The 20,000-nt window shown below is 41.6% G+C and overlaps 1 protein-coding gene and 2 long non-coding RNA genes across 7 annotated transcripts in view; 1 reads left to right on the forward strand and 2 right to left on the reverse strand.

Moving 5' to 3' along the window:
* LOC113649190 overlaps positions 1–6,296 on the reverse strand; it is a 30,035-nt gene extending 23,739 nt beyond the window's left edge. For 3 of the 5 annotated variants that reach the window (XR_007137883.1, XR_003442085.2, XR_003442084.2), the window contains exons 1-3: positions 6,129–6,296; positions 5,673–5,712; positions 5,234–5,384 (exon numbers count right to left, since the gene is read on the reverse strand). This is a non-coding gene — a long non-coding RNA (uncharacterized LOC113649190). Of the gene's footprint in view, positions 1–1,571; positions 4,446–5,233; positions 5,385–5,672; positions 5,713–6,128 lie in introns of those variants that run through there. The other 2 variants (XR_003442087.2, XR_003442086.2) reach the window with 2 other exon arrangements.
* Positions 6,297–9,484: 3,188 nt separating this feature from the next.
* The window catches only part of xylt1 (xylosyltransferase I), a 65,314-nt gene continuing 54,798 nt past the window's right edge, over positions 9,485–20,000 (forward strand). The window contains exon 1 of the mRNA XM_027156838.2: positions 9,485–9,950. Coding sequence (XP_027012639.2) covers positions 9,657–9,950 — 294 coding nt within the window. The 5' untranslated portion in view covers positions 9,485–9,656. The remainder of the gene's footprint in view (positions 9,951–20,000) is intronic.
* The window catches only part of LOC113649191, an 85,527-nt gene continuing 80,731 nt past the window's right edge, over positions 15,205–20,000 (reverse strand). The window contains exon 3 of the long non-coding RNA XR_007137948.1: positions 15,205–17,092. This is a non-coding gene — a long non-coding RNA (uncharacterized LOC113649191). The remainder of the gene's footprint in view (positions 17,093–20,000) is intronic.

The raw sequence follows: 20,000 nt of genomic DNA on the forward strand, positions 1-20,000 counted from the left end.
CGAGGAAGAAACCGTGAGAGGAAGCAGACTTAACTAATTACCTCGGCTTTAACGAACCTGATGATTACAGCGAGGCTACATCAGACTGTCATCCTGTCTCTGATGTCATATAGTTATTCATTTATATATATTTTCTTCCAGTTTATTTACCAGTTAATTATGGGGTCCCTCAAGGATCGGTTTTAGGACCTCTGCTCTTCTCAGTATACAGGCTTCCCTTAGGAAACATCATTAGGAGGCATGGGATTAGTTCCCACTGTTATGCTGACGGTACACAGTTATACGTCTCATCAAAACCAGATGAAATATCTAAATCGTCTAAATGAACTAGTTAGTTAACTACAGTTAGTCCCACTAGGTGGTTGTCCTGCATCTTTAAAGGCAGGGTCTCCGATTTTTGAGAAATGCTTCAGAAAACTGAGTCAGGCAGAATAATAAACAAAGATCAAAACAAGCGTGTAGCCAATGAGCAGAAAGGGACGGGGCTTGTCGATATGGGTGGAGAGAGTGTTCGGCGCGCATGTGTGACATTAGCAGAAAGCGGTTTTAACATGGACATGGAGGATAAAAACAAAGAAAGAAAGAGAAGAAAGACTTACGATAAGGACAAGAAGAGGACGTGTTAATATAGGATCAGCTTTCCAGCGCTGGAGAGAACCGAAGGAGCAGGAAGTTGGCCACATATTCACAGGTTGGAGTTTCTCGAGTCAATAACTCCTGAGCTAAACGCTGTTACTACACAAATAACACCTCTTTTCTATCGTAGTAATGTAGAGAGGCAGCTACAACCGCGTTTTGTGTAGTAACAGCGTTTAGCTCAGGAGTTATCGACTCGGGAAACTCCGACCTGTGAATATGTGGCCGACTTTACTTAAGACGCCGAGGCGCTTTTTTCCTTCTCGATAGGTGAGTAACGTTGGTTTTGCTTTGTTACACAGAACTAATATATGCCTTTGTCCTTTACATCATTATGCTTGTGTGGCATTTTTGCTTGTTTGTTTATCTACAATCGTATTGTTCTTCCCTTCAGCTATGATAAAGACACGTTTCTTTCTGTTAGTCGCCTGGGTTACACATGTATGTGTGGGCGGAGCTATCGATACAGGGGTGGGATTCGTTTGGGTTAGGGGCGTGTTTGTTTTGGTGATTTTATATGTCAACATTGGCTTTCAAACATCGGAGACCGCACCTTTAATAAATAGGTTACAGTTAGTCCAAAATGCAGCTGCCAGAGTTCTCACTAGGACAAGAAAGTATGACCAAATAACCCCAATTTTATCATCTCTACACTGGCTACCTGTTAAGTTTAGAACTGCTGCTACTTACGTACAAGTAGTTACTTAATAGTTTAGCTCCCATGTATCTAACTAGTCTCTCTGAGACGCTCTCTGAGATCACAAAACTCAGGACTTCTGCTAGTTCCCAGAATATCTAAGTCTACTAAAGGTGGTAGAGCGTTTTCTTATTTAGCTCCCAAACTTTATAACAGTCTTCCTGATAGTGTTCGGGGCTCAGACACACTTTCCCAGTTTAAATGTAGATTATACACTCATCTCTTTAGTCAAGTGTACACACACACACAATACATCCCATAATTCTGTGCTCTAATACAAGCACATTATCATTTAGTGCTTGCTATTTGGGGATTTAAAATGAAAGGGTGAAGACAAGTGAGCTCTCAAGGTGAGCTATGTTATCCAGTGAAATTCCGAAAAAACCACTGAAGCAGCTGTGGAATCTGAACCTGAACCCTTCTGAACCCGCCGACTCTGCTGATTGGTTCCTGAGAGTCGACTCACCCTAACGAGTCGTGACTTCATTAATTGTGAGCTTCAGTAAAACTCTCCGTTCTTTATCTCTCTTCTCATGCAGTAATCCATACATTTAAATGGAACCAAGGAGTAAACTTCAAGCAGAGACACTGAACACACACACACACACACACACACACACACACACACACACACACACACACACACACACACACAGATTCGATCCCGTCGCATACCAAACCGACACAGTGTGTTCAGCAGTAAGAGCTCCACAGGGAGAACTTCACAGGATTTCCATGTCTCTTGTAGCGGAGTGCTTCAGGGGGAAACAGGCTGCTCTGGTGACTCACACAGTTACCCCACAACGCTGCTTTGTCACGTCGAGCCCATTTCTCCTGCCTCGCCTCAGCACGCCGGTGGATGCGTCATGCAGAGTGACAGCATGGCGTGAGTCAACATGGCTCTCGGTCCTGATGGCTGAGGACGCCGTTCGAACGGTCGGCTCGTTTAGAGGGTAATAAATGGAGATTTCTGGACGTAACGTCACCGTTGCACTCGGTGGAACATTATCGTAAACACGAGTAATCGTTACAGACACGAGAAAGCTGGGAGTCAAGTAGAGACAAACAGACAGCCAAGTTAAATACAGTAAATTAGCAGCACTGTGTAGAAAACCTCTTTTGTAGAATGTGGTGTAAATAAAATAAGTGTTGAGCTTCAGGTGTTTATCGTTGTTCTCTTAACTAATGCTAATTAGCCCAGATTAGCATCAAGCCATCAGTCATCACCATGTTAAACACCAGCTTTAACTGTAAACTACGTTCAGTTAATAATCTGGGCTATTAATGACAGGAATTACGGCTCATTTAGCGCCGTTTACTATTACTTGTGTACAAATTTACGCATTTATGGATTTATTTATGTGCAAAGTTCAAACTATTTATTTTACTGTTTAATTCTCCCTTTGGGTGACCATTTAAGGTTCTCAACAACAATGTGTGTTTCTAGCAGAGATTATTCCAAGGATGTTACAAGCCTAGAACCCTGAACAAGCCTAGAACCCTGAGTGTGCAGAACATATATATATACTGTGTATATCTGTTGGTTCTAACGTTAGCAGTGAACAGTAAATTGAGGTGAGCTCTGTTATCCAGGCACAATGAAACAAGGCTAGTAGAGTTAGCATGAGAGTTAGCATGATGTTTGGTTTTTGCTCTGCGTTTACTTTCTTTCTGTGACGAGTTCTTTCTATTTTCTTGTCATTAAATAAAAAATAAATAAATAAAAGAGGAATAAAAAACCCTGCTGAGCTTCACTGACCTGTAGCTGTGATCTAATCATAATCTGCATAATTCTCACAGTGTTAAGAGTGTGAAAGTGAACAGCATTGTGGAGGTGGAGGTGGTGGTGGTGGTCTAAAAGCAGACATGTGGACACTGACTGCTGACAAAGTACATGATGGACCGTACACCATAAAACCCAGGTGAAAGCAAAGGACGAGCGCTTAGCAACCAGGCGAGAGTGTTCGATCAGGTAGCTGATGGACTCTGAGATTGGGGAGGGGTTGTGAGCAGAAGGGGGGGAAGAAAGAGAGAGATAGGGAGAGAAGAAGAAAGAATGAGAGAGAGAAAAAGAGAGAGAGACAGAGAGTGAGACAGAGACTGTTCCATCATGTCCTGCTCTCTGGAACAGATGAAGGAAGGAAGAGTGAAGAACGTCTCTCGACCTTTTTTCTTTCTGCACAGAAATGAAAGACATTTTTCTCCTCCCTTCTTAAGGTCCAGGTTTAAACCAACACACACTTACACAGTTGCCTGCGTACGTTTTTTTTTTACACATGGAGGACTGCGCCAGCCACTGGGGGGCAGTGTGTGTATTATGATAAGAGACCGACTGTTTACAGCTGCTATAATGTGGCATAAGAGAAATAAAGCTCTCAGGGGTAGCTCTGGGCTTCATCGCACTCGTATGTTTTACTACAGCATCATGACACACAGAGGTTTCATCCGATTGTAGTACTGAGTAATCTACATTAAGACCACAACACTTCACGTACTGTAGCTGTGTTTGCAAACACTTGTTTTTTTCTCCCCTCACGTCTCTTGCTCCCGGTTTCCTGCAGCTGCATGTGTATGTGGACGGGATGACAATAAAACCTGACCTGACCATGAACACCATGCGAGACTCCCTCCATAACGTGTGCTACATAATGCAGAGAAAAAGGACGAGACGGTGTGGATTTTCAGCATCAGGCCGACGGCCGCCCCGAGTCTGCTGACGTTCTTTAATTCATCGCAGTCTCGTGACCTCTGTATTCTGAATCACGGAGCGATGCAGTGCTTCGCGTGACGTTCACCAAGGACGAAGGCGCAGGGCTGATGCTTTGCGATGCTGGTTTCTGATATGCCTGAGCACAAGCACAGACACACTCCATCTCTTCTTCTCTTTTCTCTGAACTGCCGGAGGGGAGGAAAGGACACAGAGTTTATTCCCATGGAAACCGAGTCTCTGCATGTGCGGGATGAGAGATGTCCTCTGTGTTGATTAAAAAAAAAACCCTGCAGGCCGTGTCTCACTCAGGCGTGTTCAATGCCTCGCTGCGGTCGTCAGTCTCCTCCAGAGTTTGAAGGTTTTATACCAACAATTAGCAGCTATTGATCCGAATTCGGTACGCTGCGGGAGAGTCGCAAAAAGGGACCTGAAATCAGTCATTCCATCTTTTCCTGAGGTGAGCCGAGCTTAATGACACAGAGATAAATGCTAACTAGCTCAAAATGCAGCTTTAGTTCTCCTTAAACTGAATGGCAGAGTCTGAGAGAGAAAGCTGTGAGACTCACAAGAACATTTTACACCAAAAAACTATAATTCATCCATTCATTCATTCATCTTCTACCGCTTATCCGAACTTCTCGGGTCACGGGGAGCCTGTGCCTATCTCAGGCGTCATCGGGCATCGAGGCAGGATACACCCTGGACGGAGTGCCAACCTATCACAAGGCACACACACACACACTCTCATTCACTCACACACACTCACACACTACGGACAATTTTCCAGAGATGCCAATCAACCTACCATGCATGTCTTTGGACCGGGGGAGGAAACCGGAGTACCTGGAGGAAACCCCCGAGGCACGGGGAGAACATGCAAACTCCACACACACAAGGTGGAGGCGGGAATCGAACCCCCAACCCTGGAGGTGTGAGGCGAACGTGCTAACCACTAAGCCGCCCGAACATGAGAAATCAGTCTTGATGTAAATACTGAAAGCAGTTTGATGCGTCGGGGTGAAAGTGATACCTAATATTGTAGAATATTCTAATGATCAGGCCTTAGGGAAGGCAAAACTAAACACAACATAAAATTCACTCAACTAGAAAAAAGTAAGAAAGATAAATGTTCTTAATGACTCAGGAAGCAAAGAGAGAAAAGAAAAAAGTGTCTAAAACAGAAAACGAACCTCACTAGTTATCTAACTCAGACTCCTTTCTCTCCAGCGATTTCTTGGCTCCAGGTGAAAGTTCTGAGTCATGAAGTGGACGTGTTCAGGGTTTCACCTCAGACAGACGTGTGAGACGCCACACTGCTAACAGCTTAGCTGAGCAATCCAGCTAAATAACACAAACTATTCATTACTCTTCTGTAATTATCAAAGTGTCCTCAGAGCATTTTTTCCCTTTTTCATGCAACACATTGTGATATGCAAATGAGCACTTAATGAATATGCAAACTGCACAAATGATGACATCATCTGACACGTTCTAGCTACTCGAGACCAAGGTTCATCAGTACAGTTGACATCGGATCATCGACATCTAACGTTTATGTTTAATTAAAGCCTTAAAAAAGTTCCAACACAGACACGACAGCCGTGAACAGATAACAACAAAACCACTGACTTATCTGATGTCCTTCTGAGATGTCTCCATCTTTACGTTCCTACAAACCAAAAGCATCAACAGATCAGGCTTTATATCAGAAATGATGCTTACTGTATGTCACGTCATAATTATGGACTTTTTCTTTATTAAAATACATAAATTATCAAAAGGTTAATTATTAACTAATGGCTAATTTACTTAATTAACTAATCAATATCATTACATGTGACTTTGTGTTTCATTTTAAGACATATAACCAAATACAGGGGAAAAACTAACAAAAGTATATAAAATAAAATAGAAAAATGCGAACTAAAGTCTAGTGAAATTGACATTACATAAAAATAATGAAACGCATCGTTTTGTATCCATTATTCCAGGATTGTTCCTCAGAGATGTAACATTTATAAACATTATCATGTCGTAGTAAATTATTAGCTTATGCTAACTGAGTTATTATTGTTTATCTCCTACCTGCTGAGGGACTTGGAGTAGAATTAACGTCGAGTTGTTATTTTTATTCTCCCTTCACTTTTAGCTTCAACTTTCGGGTAAAAGAGAGAAAACCGACTGCGACTTTTTACTATAGAGCGATAAACTAAACTAAATGATGCAATTAAAACCGTCAGTCGGCGACCTCTAAATCACGTGATCTCCTCTGACGCATCCTATTGGATAAACTCTGGCGCGTTAGGAATAAATGTAATTTTTATATAAAAAAGTATAATGTTGTATAAAATAATGTTGTATAAAATAGTATGATGTATAAAATAATGTTATATAAAATAATGTTGTATAAAAAGTATAATGTTTTATAAAATAATGTTGTATAAAATAGTTAAATAAAAAGTATACTGTTTTATTTATAGTCTGTCTCGGATATAAAGTTAAATAAAAGTTAGATAAACAGCATGATATAGATTTATTTGGCTTACATTGTGTACTCTTACAATGGCAGGTGTTAAATTGTAAAATGACGCTAGAAGATTGGAGCAATTAAACTCACTTGTGTCCTGTTAATGTAAATGTAAACTCACCTGTGTCACGTTAATGTAAATGTAAACTCACCTGTGTTCCGTTAATGTAAACTCACCTGTGTCCCGTTAATGTAAACTCACCTGTGTCCCGTTAATGTAAACTCACCTGTGTCCTGTTAATGTAAATGTAAACTCACCTGTGTCCCGTTAATGTAAATGTAAACTCACCTGTGTCCCGTTAATGTAAACTCACCTGTGTCCCTTTAATGTAAACTCACCTGTGTCCTGTTAATGTAAATGTAAACTCACCTGTGTCCCGTTAATGTAAACTCACCTGTGTCCCGTTAATGTAAACTCACCTGTGTCCCTTTAATGTAAACTCACCTGTGTCCCGTTAATGTAAACTCACCTGTGTCCCGTTAATGTAAATGTAAACTCACCTGTGTCCCGTTAATGTAAACTCACCTGTGTCCCGTTAATGTAAACACACCTGTGTCCCGTTAATGTAAACTCACCTGTGTCCCGTTAATGTAAATGTAAACTCACCTGTGTCCCGTTAAAGTAAACTCACCTGTGTCCCATTAATGTAAATGTAAACTCACCTGTGTCACGTTAATGTAAATTTTAACTCACCTGTGTCACGTTAATGTAAACTCACCTGTGTCCCGTTAATGTAAATGTAAACTCACCTGTGTCGCGTTAATGTAAACTCACCTGTGTCGCGTTAATGTAAACTCACCTGTGTCCCGTTAATGTAAATGTAAACTCACCTGTGTCATGTTAATGTAAACTCACCTGTGTCGCGTTAATGTAAACTCACCTGTGTCCCGTTAATGTAAATGTAAACTCACCTGTGTCCCGTTAATGTAAACTCACCTGTGTCCTGTTACTGTAAATGTAAACTCACCTGTGTCCCGTTAATGTAAACTCACCTGTGTCCCGTTAATGTAAACTCACCTGTGTCCCGTTAATGTAAATGTAAACTCACCTGTGTCGCGTTAATGTAAATGTTAACTCACCTGTGTCCCGTTAATGTAAACTCACCTGTGTCCCGTTAATGTAAATGTAAACTCACTTGTGTCCCGTTAATGTAAACTCACCTGTGTCGCGTTAATGTAAATGTTAACTCACCTGTGTCACGTTAATGTAAACTCACCTGTGTCCCGTTAATGTAAATGTAAACTCACCTGTGTCCCGTTAATGTAAACTCACCTGTGTCCCGTTAATGTAAACTCACCTGTGTCCCATTAATGTAAACTCACCTGTGTCCCATTAATGTAAATGTAAACTCACCTGTGTCCCGTTAATGTAAATGTTAACTCACCTGTGTCCCGTTAATGTAAACTCACCTGTGTCCCATTAATGTAAATGTTAACTCACCTGTGTCCCGTTAATGTAAACTCACCTGTGTCCCATTAATGTAAATGTAAACTCACCTGTGTCCCGTTAATGTAAATGTTAACTCACCTGTGTCCCGTTAATGTAAACTCACCCGTGTCCCGTTAATGTAAATGTTAACTCACCTGTGTCCCGTTAATGTAAACTCACTCGTGTCCCGTTAATGTAAATGTAAACTCACCTGTGTCCCGTTAATGTAAACTCACCTGTGTCCCATTAATGTAAATGTAAACTCACCTGTGTTCAGTTAGCCCCGCCCCTTTATACAGGTATCCATAACAACAAGAGACGCCTCGGAAATGGGCAGCAATTTTGTATTTTGCACTCATAAAGAAATGCACAAAGAAGCGACATTTCATTTCCGCAGTGTTTTGTGTGTTAAAACGTGTTTTTAAGAGTTTTATTTATTTAATGTCGCTCATTCCGTCACACAGTGCACGCGCGTGGCCACGCGGGGGCTCCGCGTTCTTATTTACATGCACGAGCTCTTGCTCGCGCTGTCCTCATCTACACCACCTCCAACCCCGGGTTGCCAAATTGTTCCATTTTAATACTCTTTTAAAAACGTTATATCTAAACACACACGCACGCACGCACGCACACACACTCACACACACATACACATGATTACACAAACACATACACACACATGCACGAACACACATGTACACACCCCACACACATATACACACATATATACACACATGTACACACACACACACACACACACACACACTCTGCTAAATAATCATCTATATATTTATCTATATATATATATATATATATATATATATATATATATATATATATATATATATATATATATATATATATATATATATATTACTGATACAGAGAGTGTTTCTAACAGCTTGTATATATAGTGTGTATTTTCTTTTTTAAGATTGAATATTTCTGACATTTAACATTACTGTAGTCGTCTCCAGTGTAACGCTTTTTCCGACACTTTCTAACAGATTTAACACTTTTTATTTACTGTACTGTTTTATTTACTCTATAACAGTTAGAAGGTGTGTATACTAAAAACAGAACAGAAGGGTGTGTATGTGTGTGTAGGGTGTTTGAAGGGTGTGTATATGTGTGTGTATGTGTGTGTTTATGTGTGTACTTGTGTGTGTGTATGTGTATGTGTATATGTGTGTGTGTTTATGTCTGTGTGTGTGTTTATGTGTGTGTGTGTGTGTGTGTGTCTGGGTGTGTGTGTGTATATGTGTGTGTATGTGTGTTTATGTGTGTTTGTGTGTTTATGTGTGTGTGTGTGTGTGTGTGTGTGAAAGGGAGAGAGAGAGAGAGAGAGAGAGAGAGAGAGAGAGAGAGAGAGAGAGAGAGAGAGAGAGAGAGAGAGAGAGATTTTTCCCCTCTGGTGAAGTGTTTGTCGTGAAGCCTTCTTGCTGTAGACTATTCTATAATCTGGCAACCCGAGAGCCAGCGGTTATCCGCCCTCCTCCCCTCCGCTGTGTCTCTATGTGTTTCAGTGCGCGCTCCGACTCCACACATCCCCGTAGCCCGGTGTCGGTGGCGCACGGCGGTGCTGCTCGCTCGGCTCGGTCTCTTTTAACACGGACACAAGCGCAAGGGAGAAAAAACGACACAATCAAACCAAAGCATGATGATCGGCGGTCCGTGCGCGCGCAAGTCGGCTCGCCGCTCGCGCTCCGCTCTGATCGCCGCGCTCACGGTGCTGCTCGTGCAGACGCTCATCGTGTGGAACTTCAGCAGCCTGGACTCGGGGGACGACGCGGAGAACGGCGGCGGTGCCGGGGGTGGTGGTGCCGGTGGTACCGGTGGCGCAGGCAGGGAGAAAAGAGACCGGCTCGGTGTCAACAAAGCGGACGGTGAATATGCGAGGGGCAGGAGGCAGCAGCCCGGGAAAGGAACCCTGCGTCACAAGCGGCAATCGGTAAGGAGAATTTGTGTCATGTTGGTGTGAAGCGCCGTGCGTTCACACACACACACACACACACACACACACACACACACACACACACACACACACACACACACACACACTCTCTCTCTCTCTCTCTCTCTCTCTCTCTCTCTCTCTCTCTCTCTCTCTCTCTCTCTCTCACATGTGCACACACACTCTCACACACACAAACACCCACACTCTCTCACACGCACACACACACCCACACACACTCTCACACACACACTCACACGCTCGGTTGTCGGTCTCCATCCTGTCCTCGAGAACGGGCCCCGGTTTTGAGGTTGATCTATATGTTAGGCTTCAGATACGTGTTTACATTCGGGGTGGACTGCGTGATGACTCACGTCATCTACAGACAGTCCTGAAGACTTTATTCTGTCCACATCACCAACACACACACATACACACACACACACACACACACACACACACACACACACGCAAGGCATCATTTGTGGGACCTTATTGATATCAGGGTTCGTTTAGGAACCAACTGTTACAAAAACCTCCTGCAGTTTGTGCTGCTTACCCTGAACTCAGAACTTAGGGGGTTTACTTAGAAATCAACTGTTATAAAGATTTATACCATAAATACCGTTAATAACCCCTTTAATGTATTAACTATTAACAATTATACTGTTAATAATCACACTCCTTAAGGATTCTTGAAGGGTTCACTGGATAATTAAGAGTTCCCTGCTTCCAAAAATCAGAACCTTTCTGTAACACATAGAAAAGAAGGGTTCACTCTTATAACACTGCTATAACACAGCTATAACCCTTTACTCATACGGTGAACCCCAGAGAACCCCTTTTTGTGATATAAGTGAATGAGTGTGTGGAGGAACCGTTAAAGGTTGAAGGTTTTAGGTAATTGGAGTTTGTACTGAACACTCACAAGTTCTTTAGGTGTTCACTGGATGCTTAAGGGGTCTTAGTGTCCAAAAACGTGGAACTTTTCTGAAAGGAAGCTCTTGGTAGACTGGGTAGGGATAACTGTAGAACCTTTATGGGTTCTAGTTTGTTTGTTTTTTTTGTAGGTTTTTCAATTTGATGCTGTTTTTCTGGACAGTTGTGTTTTTTATTTTTTTAAGATAAAAATTGAGCACGATATTTAGATAAAAGACATTTCTTCATGATCCATGATATAGCATGAATCCAGCAGCAAAATCTGTTGCATTTAAAAACAAATTCAATAAAATAAAAATAGCGATTTGATAAAAAAAAAGAATGATTCTTTAAAAATATGAGCGATATGTCATTAAGCCGTATTGAGCTGTAATTTATCATGATATCAGTGATACTCGGTCGCTTCGCCGAGCTCTAATTTGCCACAAACCTGCAGGAATCCGTAGTGTTTAAGTTTAATAACGTCGCACATTCTCAGACTTCTGTTTAAATGCTTATTAAATCTATATCTTTTTCTTTAAACGCTTTTAAATCAGAAAAGTCGAGCCGTTAGAACCCCGCGGTCGGGTCGGTACCAGACGACGGGCGAGCGCTCACGTTCGATGATTAGATAGTTCTTAATGTGAAGATGTGCTGCTTTTTCTGTTGGTTAAACAGGATAAAAGTGACTAAGTAGATATTAAGGGATTATAAGAGCTTCCTGTAATTACTGGTGCTAATTATAATGTAGTACGATATCTACGTGGGGTCCTGAGACTGATGATGGTCTGAAGAGAGATGACGACAGACTGGATGAAAAACGATAGTAAAAACGACATCGAAGCTAATAAACTTTATTTCCGCTAAACTGTGTTAAGACATGAAAAGAAAATGAAGTAAAGAGATAACATTTTCCGCAGCACAGAGCTGGCAGCGACTCGTCTCGGCAGGATTTTCCCGACGTGCCAGAATCGCTCTGGTGTTTTTCCGGTGAGAAAATAAAAGCAGTATAAACGCCTGCTCACCTCCTGGAGTATCCCTGCAGGACTGTTGCAGGTTCGTGATGTATCTGTGACATCTGTGATAATTAGAATAAACTCAGGCTTGGAGAGATCTCTCACCCTCCTGAGTGTAAACGCTAATATTCAGCACAACGGGACGCCAGTTGTTTGGTGTTACAAAATGTTTGGCTGAATGTTTCTCCCTGTTTTAGAGCTGAAAGAGTTCATTCAGGAACAGCAGAGTAAACTCACACACACACGCTGTCGAACAGACGCCGTGTGCTTCCGGGGCGGCGTTACAACGTGCTGAGCAAAAAAAAAAGATGTTCAGGAAATCAGTGTGATTCTGAATTCTAGATTCTGATCGGTCAGTTGATGTTTGATCCGCAGAGTGTTTACTGTGTAACGATAAGTTATCGTTTCTATAGTAACAGCTTGGTCACAGTGGACACGCCACTAATTCTAAATGTATTATACACAACGTGGGGAAGGAGTCTCCAGTGTCGGTGAAAGTGACGTGACATACGGCTAAGTACGGTGACCCATACTCAGAATTCGTTCTCTGCATTTAACCCATCCAAAGTGCACACACACAGTAGTGAACACACACACACACACACACACACACACACACACAGCAGTGAACACACACACAGCAGTGAACACACACACACACACACACACAGCAGTGAACACACACACACACACACACACACAGCAGTGAACACACACACACACAACAGTGAACACACACACACACAGCAGTGAACACACACACACACAGCAGTGAACACACACACACACAGCAGTGAACACACACACAGCAGTGAACACACACACACACACACACACACACAAAGCAGTGAACACACACACACACACACCGAGAACACACACACACACACACACACACACACACACACACACACAGCAGTGAACACACACACACACACACACACACACCGTGAACACACACACACACACACGGTGAACACACACCCGGAGCAGTGGGCAGTCATTTATGCTGCGGTGCCCGGGGAGCAGTTGGGGGGTTTCGGTGCCTTGCTCAAGGGCACCTCAGTCGTGGTATTGCTGGCCCGAGATTCGAACCCACAACCATTAGGACACAACTTCCCTGTAAAGCTGGAACTTTTTCCTCACGTCTTTGCGGTTTCTCAGTAACAGACGCCACCGAGCGGCTTTCTCTGACTGTTTAAAGCCTCTACATCTTTATATAAAAAGGATGAAAAATATAAAAGTAAAAACGTATATAAATAAAAATGAATTCTTAAAACTTCTAAAAACTTCCAGCTGTTCAGGTACAAAACAAGGTTGGATTGGGAACAGCATCAGAGTTCTTATTGAAATTCAGTTGGGTTTGTTGTCCGTTTGCTGACCTTCATGCTAACACCTCAGTATTTACTCACGTTTGCTAGCTGTAGCTTTCGCCGTATTTCTCATAGTGTTAAAGTCGATATCTAACGGCGCTCTGATCCCAACCATCTCGCCGGATGGGAGACGGGACGACCTTGGAGCGCGACGACCTTTCCTTCTTCTCACCCATGACAGGCTGTAATACGCTCCCCTGATTCTCTCCATCTCTCTCTGCTTTTCCTCTCGCTCTGTTCCTCCAACTCTCTCGCTTTTTGTCCTTATACCTCTGTAAAAACAGGAGCTTATAGACCAGAAGCTGGCACATGGAGCTTTTCCTTTGGAAGAGTTTGGAAAAACAGGAGGATTAAAGCTCAGATCCATCACAGCTCCAACAATTCATCACTCCAGAGTCCAGGAATTACAAAGCGACAGAATTCAGAGGTGCTGTTGTTGGAAATGAAATGTGACTTCATGGGAAATGGATGTGTTTGTTGCCTTTGAGAGACTCTCAGGAGAGAGAGAAGATGTTTCTCTGTCTCCAGTTAGCTCCATTACACTGATTTTTTCTGAAATGGCCGACGATCTCTTTCTTAAAAACTTTCCATAATGTTTCCTAATGGTGATTATTTAGTCGTCACATCACAACAACGTCCCGTGGGACTGCAGTAACCCTCTCTGACTGACACGAGGCCCAGAGCTGTTGTTGTTCATTCTGGTTACTTTAGTTGTTGTTTGTTGGGACTGACGCCGTTATATGGTGTTTAGATGAATATTTCAGGTTAAATTCTGTCCTGATGCAGATGCATGACCCAGATGTGGTCAGTTCTGTTAAACAGATTATATATATTATGTAGATTGTTTGTCTTGTTGTAGTGTGTCAAGTGAATTTAAAATCAAACACAAGGTTCTGTTGGTTCTGTTTACTACAGGAAAGTGTTTTTGTTTAGAAAAGCTAAAGGTATTAATGTCCTGTAGGTGAGTTCTGTGTGTTCTCTGTGTTCTCTCTGTTATCTGTGTTCTGTGTGTTCTCTCTGTTATCTGTGTTCTGTGTGTTCTCTGTGTTCTGTGTGTTCTCTGTGTTCTGTGTGTTCTCCGTGTTCTGTGTGTTCTCTGTGTTCTGTGTGTTCTCCGTGTTCTGTGTGTTCTCTGTTCTCTGTGTTCTGTGTGTTCTGCGTGTTCTGTCTGTTCTCTGTATTCTCTGTTCTCTGTGTTCTGTGTGTTCTCTGTGTTCTGTGTGTTCTCTGTTCTGTGTGTTCTCTGTGTTCTGTGTGTTCTCTCTGTTCTGTGTGTTCTGTGTGTTCTCTGTGTTCTGTGTGTTCTCTCTGTTCTCTGTGTTCTGTGTGTTCTCTGTGTTCTGTGTGTTCTCCGTGTTCTGTGTGTTCTCTGTTCTCTGTGTTCTGTGTGTTCTGTCTGTTCTCTGTATTCTCTGTTCTCTCTGTTCTGTGTGTTCTCTGTGTTCTGTGTGTTCTCTCTGTTCTGTGTGTTCTCTGTGTTCTGTGTGTTCTCTCTGTTCTCTGTGTTCTGTGTGTTCTCTGTGTTCTGTGTTCTCTGTGTTCTCTGTTCACACTCTGATGTGGTTTAAATCTCAGACTCGATCTCTGTCCCCTTTGTTCAGGTTTACAGCAGAGGACACGTGCTGAATCTGACGTCTGTTTGATCTTCATCTTTTCTTCTCTAGCCCCCCCCCCCCCCCCCCCCCATCAGTGTACTTTTTATTTAAAATTCCAATCTTATTTATAAAACCAGAAAATCTTTTTTGGCTCGCTTGTGTTCCTTAAACTAAATGTGGAACTTCCTCCTTCGTGCACACACGGACATTTTTATACGAGGGGAAGTTCTCTGAGAAACAGATTTTCCTGCCCTCCATGTTGCTTTTATTCGTTTGCAGATGTCTGAGATAGAGGGAGAGACTTGCACGGAATTTCCCGACAGTCTCCAACACGAACGGGTTCCTCCTGGTACTCTGGTTTCCTCCGCAGGCCAAAGACAGGCCTGTCCTGTGTGAATCGTCCACGTCGGTGTCCTTTTCTTTCTGTCCACTTAACCGTTATGTGTTGGTGAGGTCGATTCTGTTTGTTCCCTCCACAGTTGGTACACAGCTCCTTTTCCTGTTTCTGTTAAAGCTTCTTTATTGGCTGGAGCCGGATATTACTGGCTAGACTGCGATACTACAGACACGCGATTATTCCAAGAGCTTTGCAGAGAGAATTTCCATAAATCCTCCACATCTGGCTAAAATCGTCTGGCTCGGTCTGAGTGTGTGTGCCAGGCCGCCGCTGGTAAAGAGGTGTGTTATACTCGGCTGGCAGCGATGGCCTTCCTGGTGTTTCCTTATTAGATATTAACAGACAACAGGGTTGCCAGATATTCTATATAACATTCTCACTGACCTTAGTGAAAAGAAGCTTCTTCGGAGTCGTGCTGTTAGAGGAAAATAATCAACGTCAGTGATGTAAAAGTGCCTCCACTTCATTACAGCCACCCTGTTGTTGATTATGTTCCTCTAACGCGTGCAGACGTCGTGTTTTATCGCGCAAATATTAACATTCTGTAAATATTTATTTTAATGCTAATGATTGGGCTGGAAATGTTAACTAGACGACAAATTAACGCGATGTTTTCAATTCATCTGCACCGTTATTTATTTATCATAATTTGTGGATTTGAAAGTTTGAAAATTTGGTTTGATTTGTACATTTTGTTCAGTTGTCAGTGTATCATGTCTTTGTAAATTCTTATGCAAATGAATATTAAATACTTTGTAGATGAGAATGATGTCGTTATATCACTTCTGACTGGCTGCAGTGAGTAAGCTGGTGGCTGTGAGACAGGAACTCTCTGGGGAGATGGAACACACACACACACACACACACACACACACACACACACACACACACACACACACACACACACACACCTGGCTGACTCTTTGCTAGCATGTCTGTGTGTAATATTTTGCTGCTTTTTAGCTGATTGAACTTTCAGAATCAGGTTTTTTATCTGTTTTGTCCTCTGTGTGACGGTCAGGAGAAGTCACGGAAAACTGACCAATTGCATTCGTCGTCCAAAGCCTTACATTATATCGTGTAAAAGCTGAAATGTGGACATGAATAATGTTAGAAGCGATAGATACGCTTCAGAATCGTAATACTGTGATTGTACAAACGCTGACGAAACACAGTCAGAGTGGGTGGAGTCAGGGGCGGAGTCAGGGGCGGGTTCAGTGTTTGGATTTCATAATAGAGTTTTAATAACTCTGATATTCCGGCGTTAACATTCAGGACGTTTATACAATCGCAGCAGGTTTTTGCTGCTTGTTTGTTTATAAAAATGGAAAGAAACGGAAGGAGTGAAAGAATAAAGGTTTGTGTGTAAAGTGTGTTTGTTCAGATGAGGACAAAGCGTAACATGAGCTGGTGTGCGATGGAATAAAATCCTGAGTATCAGTTCCATATGGTGCCGTAGCGCTCGCCTCTCAGCAGGGCAGCATCTCATTAACGCTTCCTCTGTTCCACGTGAGATTAAGAGCGACGTTAGGTGCACACGTGGCCTTGAGAACACTGATGTTGTGTGTTAGGATGTGGGTTTTGCAGGACCCCCGGGCCTCTTCGGAGGCGAGCGGCGGGTTTGTTTGTAAAGAAATCATGTCCTGATAGCAAGACCTCTAAAGACACAAGCTAGCTCTTTCATGTCCCTCCCCAGCTGTTGTGTAACGGCTCCAGTCGCCGTTTATCGATTTGTTTCTCCGAGTCGTGATGATGGTTATCTCCAACGTTTCCATGATGCGCTCACTAATGAGCAGGACTTGATTGGAACACTCGCTCTGTTTTTCCACAATGCTTTCATCTGGTTTAGAGGGAGAGAGAGGGAGAGAGAGAGAGAGAGAGAGAGAGGGAGATGGAGAGAGAGGGAGATGGAGAGAGAGACAGAGAGACCGAGAGACAGAGGGAGAGATAGAGAGAGAGACAGAGGGAGAGAGAGATAGAGAGAGCACATATGCGGTGTTTATTGTGTATCACGAGGCTGTTGTGGTTTTTCCCCTCGGCACCAGCGGCATCATGGAAAAGCCTTCAAATCAAGTTACACAATTACACAATTACACAGATACACAGTTACAGTTACACAATTACACAGTTACAGTTACACAATTACACAGTTACACAGTTACAGTTACACAATTACACAGTTACACAGTTACAGTTACACAATTACACAGTCACACGGTTACAGTTTTACAGTTACACAGTTACACAGTTACAGTTACACAGTTACAGTTACACAGTTACACAGTTACAGTTACACAGTTACAGTTACACAGATATACAGTTACACAGTTACAGTTACACAGTTACAGTTACACAGTTACAGTTACACAGTTACACAGTTACACAGATACAGTTACACAGATACACAGTTACAGTTACACAGATACACAGTTACACAGTTACAGTTACACAGATACACAGTTACAGTTACACAGATACACAGTTACAGTTACACAGATACACAGTTACACAGTTACAGTTACACAGATACACAGTTACACAGTTACAGTTACACAGATACACAGTTACAGTTACACAGATACACAGATACACAGTTACAGTTACACAGTTACAGTTACACAGATACACAGTTACAGTTATACAATTACACAGTCACACAGTTAGTTTTACAGTTACACAGATACACAGTTACAGTTTTACAGTTACACTGTTACACAGTTACAGTTACACAGTTACACAGTTACAGTTACACAGATACACAGTTACAGTTACACAGATACACAGTTACAGTTACACAGATACACAGTCACACAGTTAGTTTTACAGTTACACAGATACACAGTTACAGTTTTACAGTTACACTGTTACACAGATACACAGTTACACAGATACACAGTTACAGTTACACAGATACACAGTTACACAGTTACAGTTACACAGATACACAGTTACAGTTACACAGATACACAGTTACACAGTTACAGTTACACAGATACACAGTTACAGTTACACAGATACACAGTTACAGTTACACAGATACACAGATACACAGATACACAGTTACAGTTACACAGATACACAGTTACAGTTATACAATTACACAGTCACACAGTTAGTTTTACAGTTACACAGATACACAGTTACAGTTACACAGTTACACAGTTACAGTTACACAGATACACAGTTACAGTTACACAGATACACAGTTACAGTTACACAGATACACAGTTACACAGATACACAGTTACAGTTACACAGATACACAGATACACAGTTACAGATACACAGTTACAGTTACACAGTTACAGTTACACAGATACACAGTTACAGTTATACAATTACACAGTCACACAGTTAGTTTTACAGTTACACAGATACACAGTTACAGTTTTACAGTTACACTGTTACACAGTTACAGTTACACAGATACACAGTTACAGTTACACAGATACACAGTCACACAGTTAGTTTTACAGTTACACAGATACACAGTTACAGTTTTACAGTTACACTGTTACACAGATACACAGTTACACAGATACACAGTTACACAGATACACAGTTACAGTTACACAGATACACAGTTACAGTTACACAGATACACAGTTACAGTTACACAGATACACAGTTACACAGTTATAGTTACACAGATACACAGTTACAGTTACACAGATACACAGTTACAGTTACACAGATACACAGATACACAGATACACAGATACACAGTTACAGATACACAGTTACAGTTACACAGTTACAGTTACACAGATACACAGTTACAGTTATACAATTACACAGTCACACAGTTAGTTTTACAGTTACACAGATACACAGTTACAGTTTTACAGTTACACTGTTACACAGTTACAGTTACACAGATACACAGTTACAGTTACACAGATACACAGTCACACAGTTAGTTTTACAGTTACACAGATACACAGTTACAGTTTTACAGTTACACTGTTACACAGATACACAGTTACAGTTACACAGATACACAGTTATACAGTTATACAGTTACAGTTACACAGTTACACAGTTACAGATACACAGTTACAGTTACACAGGTACACAGTTACAGTTACACAGATACACAGTTATACAGTTACAGTTACACAGTTACAGTTACACAGATACAGATACACAGTTACAGTTATACAGTTACAGTTACAGTTACACAGTTACAGATACACAGTTACACTAGAATGCCTTATTTCAACACTGTTGTTTTTGTTTCTTATTGTTTTTTCTTTTTTTTCTTTTTACCTTTCGTAAACAAGTCCATAAAAAGGGCCCTTATTATAGCGAGTGTAATTAAGGCCTGTTGTGTCAGTGATGTGCAGCTACGACATCCACACATCCTGATCAGTCCATTCACACACAACACACTGTTACATGTCACACTAATATATTTATACTTTACTTATTTTAATAACACTTACAACCCTTTTATTTATTTATTTATTTATTTATTTATTTATTTATTTATTTATTTTACAGACAAAACCAAACTAAACTTTATGTTAGTATTTCAGTTCTAAACTCTTTTACTTTAGCCTAAATAACAGTTAGAGTTTTTTCGTTTATTTTTTATCTAACTTTCCGTATAATGATTCAGTAATAAACCCCTTCAGCTGTACGTCGTTGGCGTGACGTCTCCGTCTGCACACTGATTTATGTGTTTAATCTCTTCTTCTTCGGCTCTGTTGTGTTTGGAACAGATAACTGACACGTTGAAATGAAAC

This window comes from Tachysurus fulvidraco, chromosome 15, assembly GCF_022655615.1.
Source record: "Tachysurus fulvidraco isolate hzauxx_2018 chromosome 15, HZAU_PFXX_2.0, whole genome shotgun sequence".
In the NCBI taxonomy this organism is placed as follows: Eukaryota; Metazoa; Chordata; class Actinopteri; order Siluriformes; family Bagridae; genus Tachysurus; species Tachysurus fulvidraco.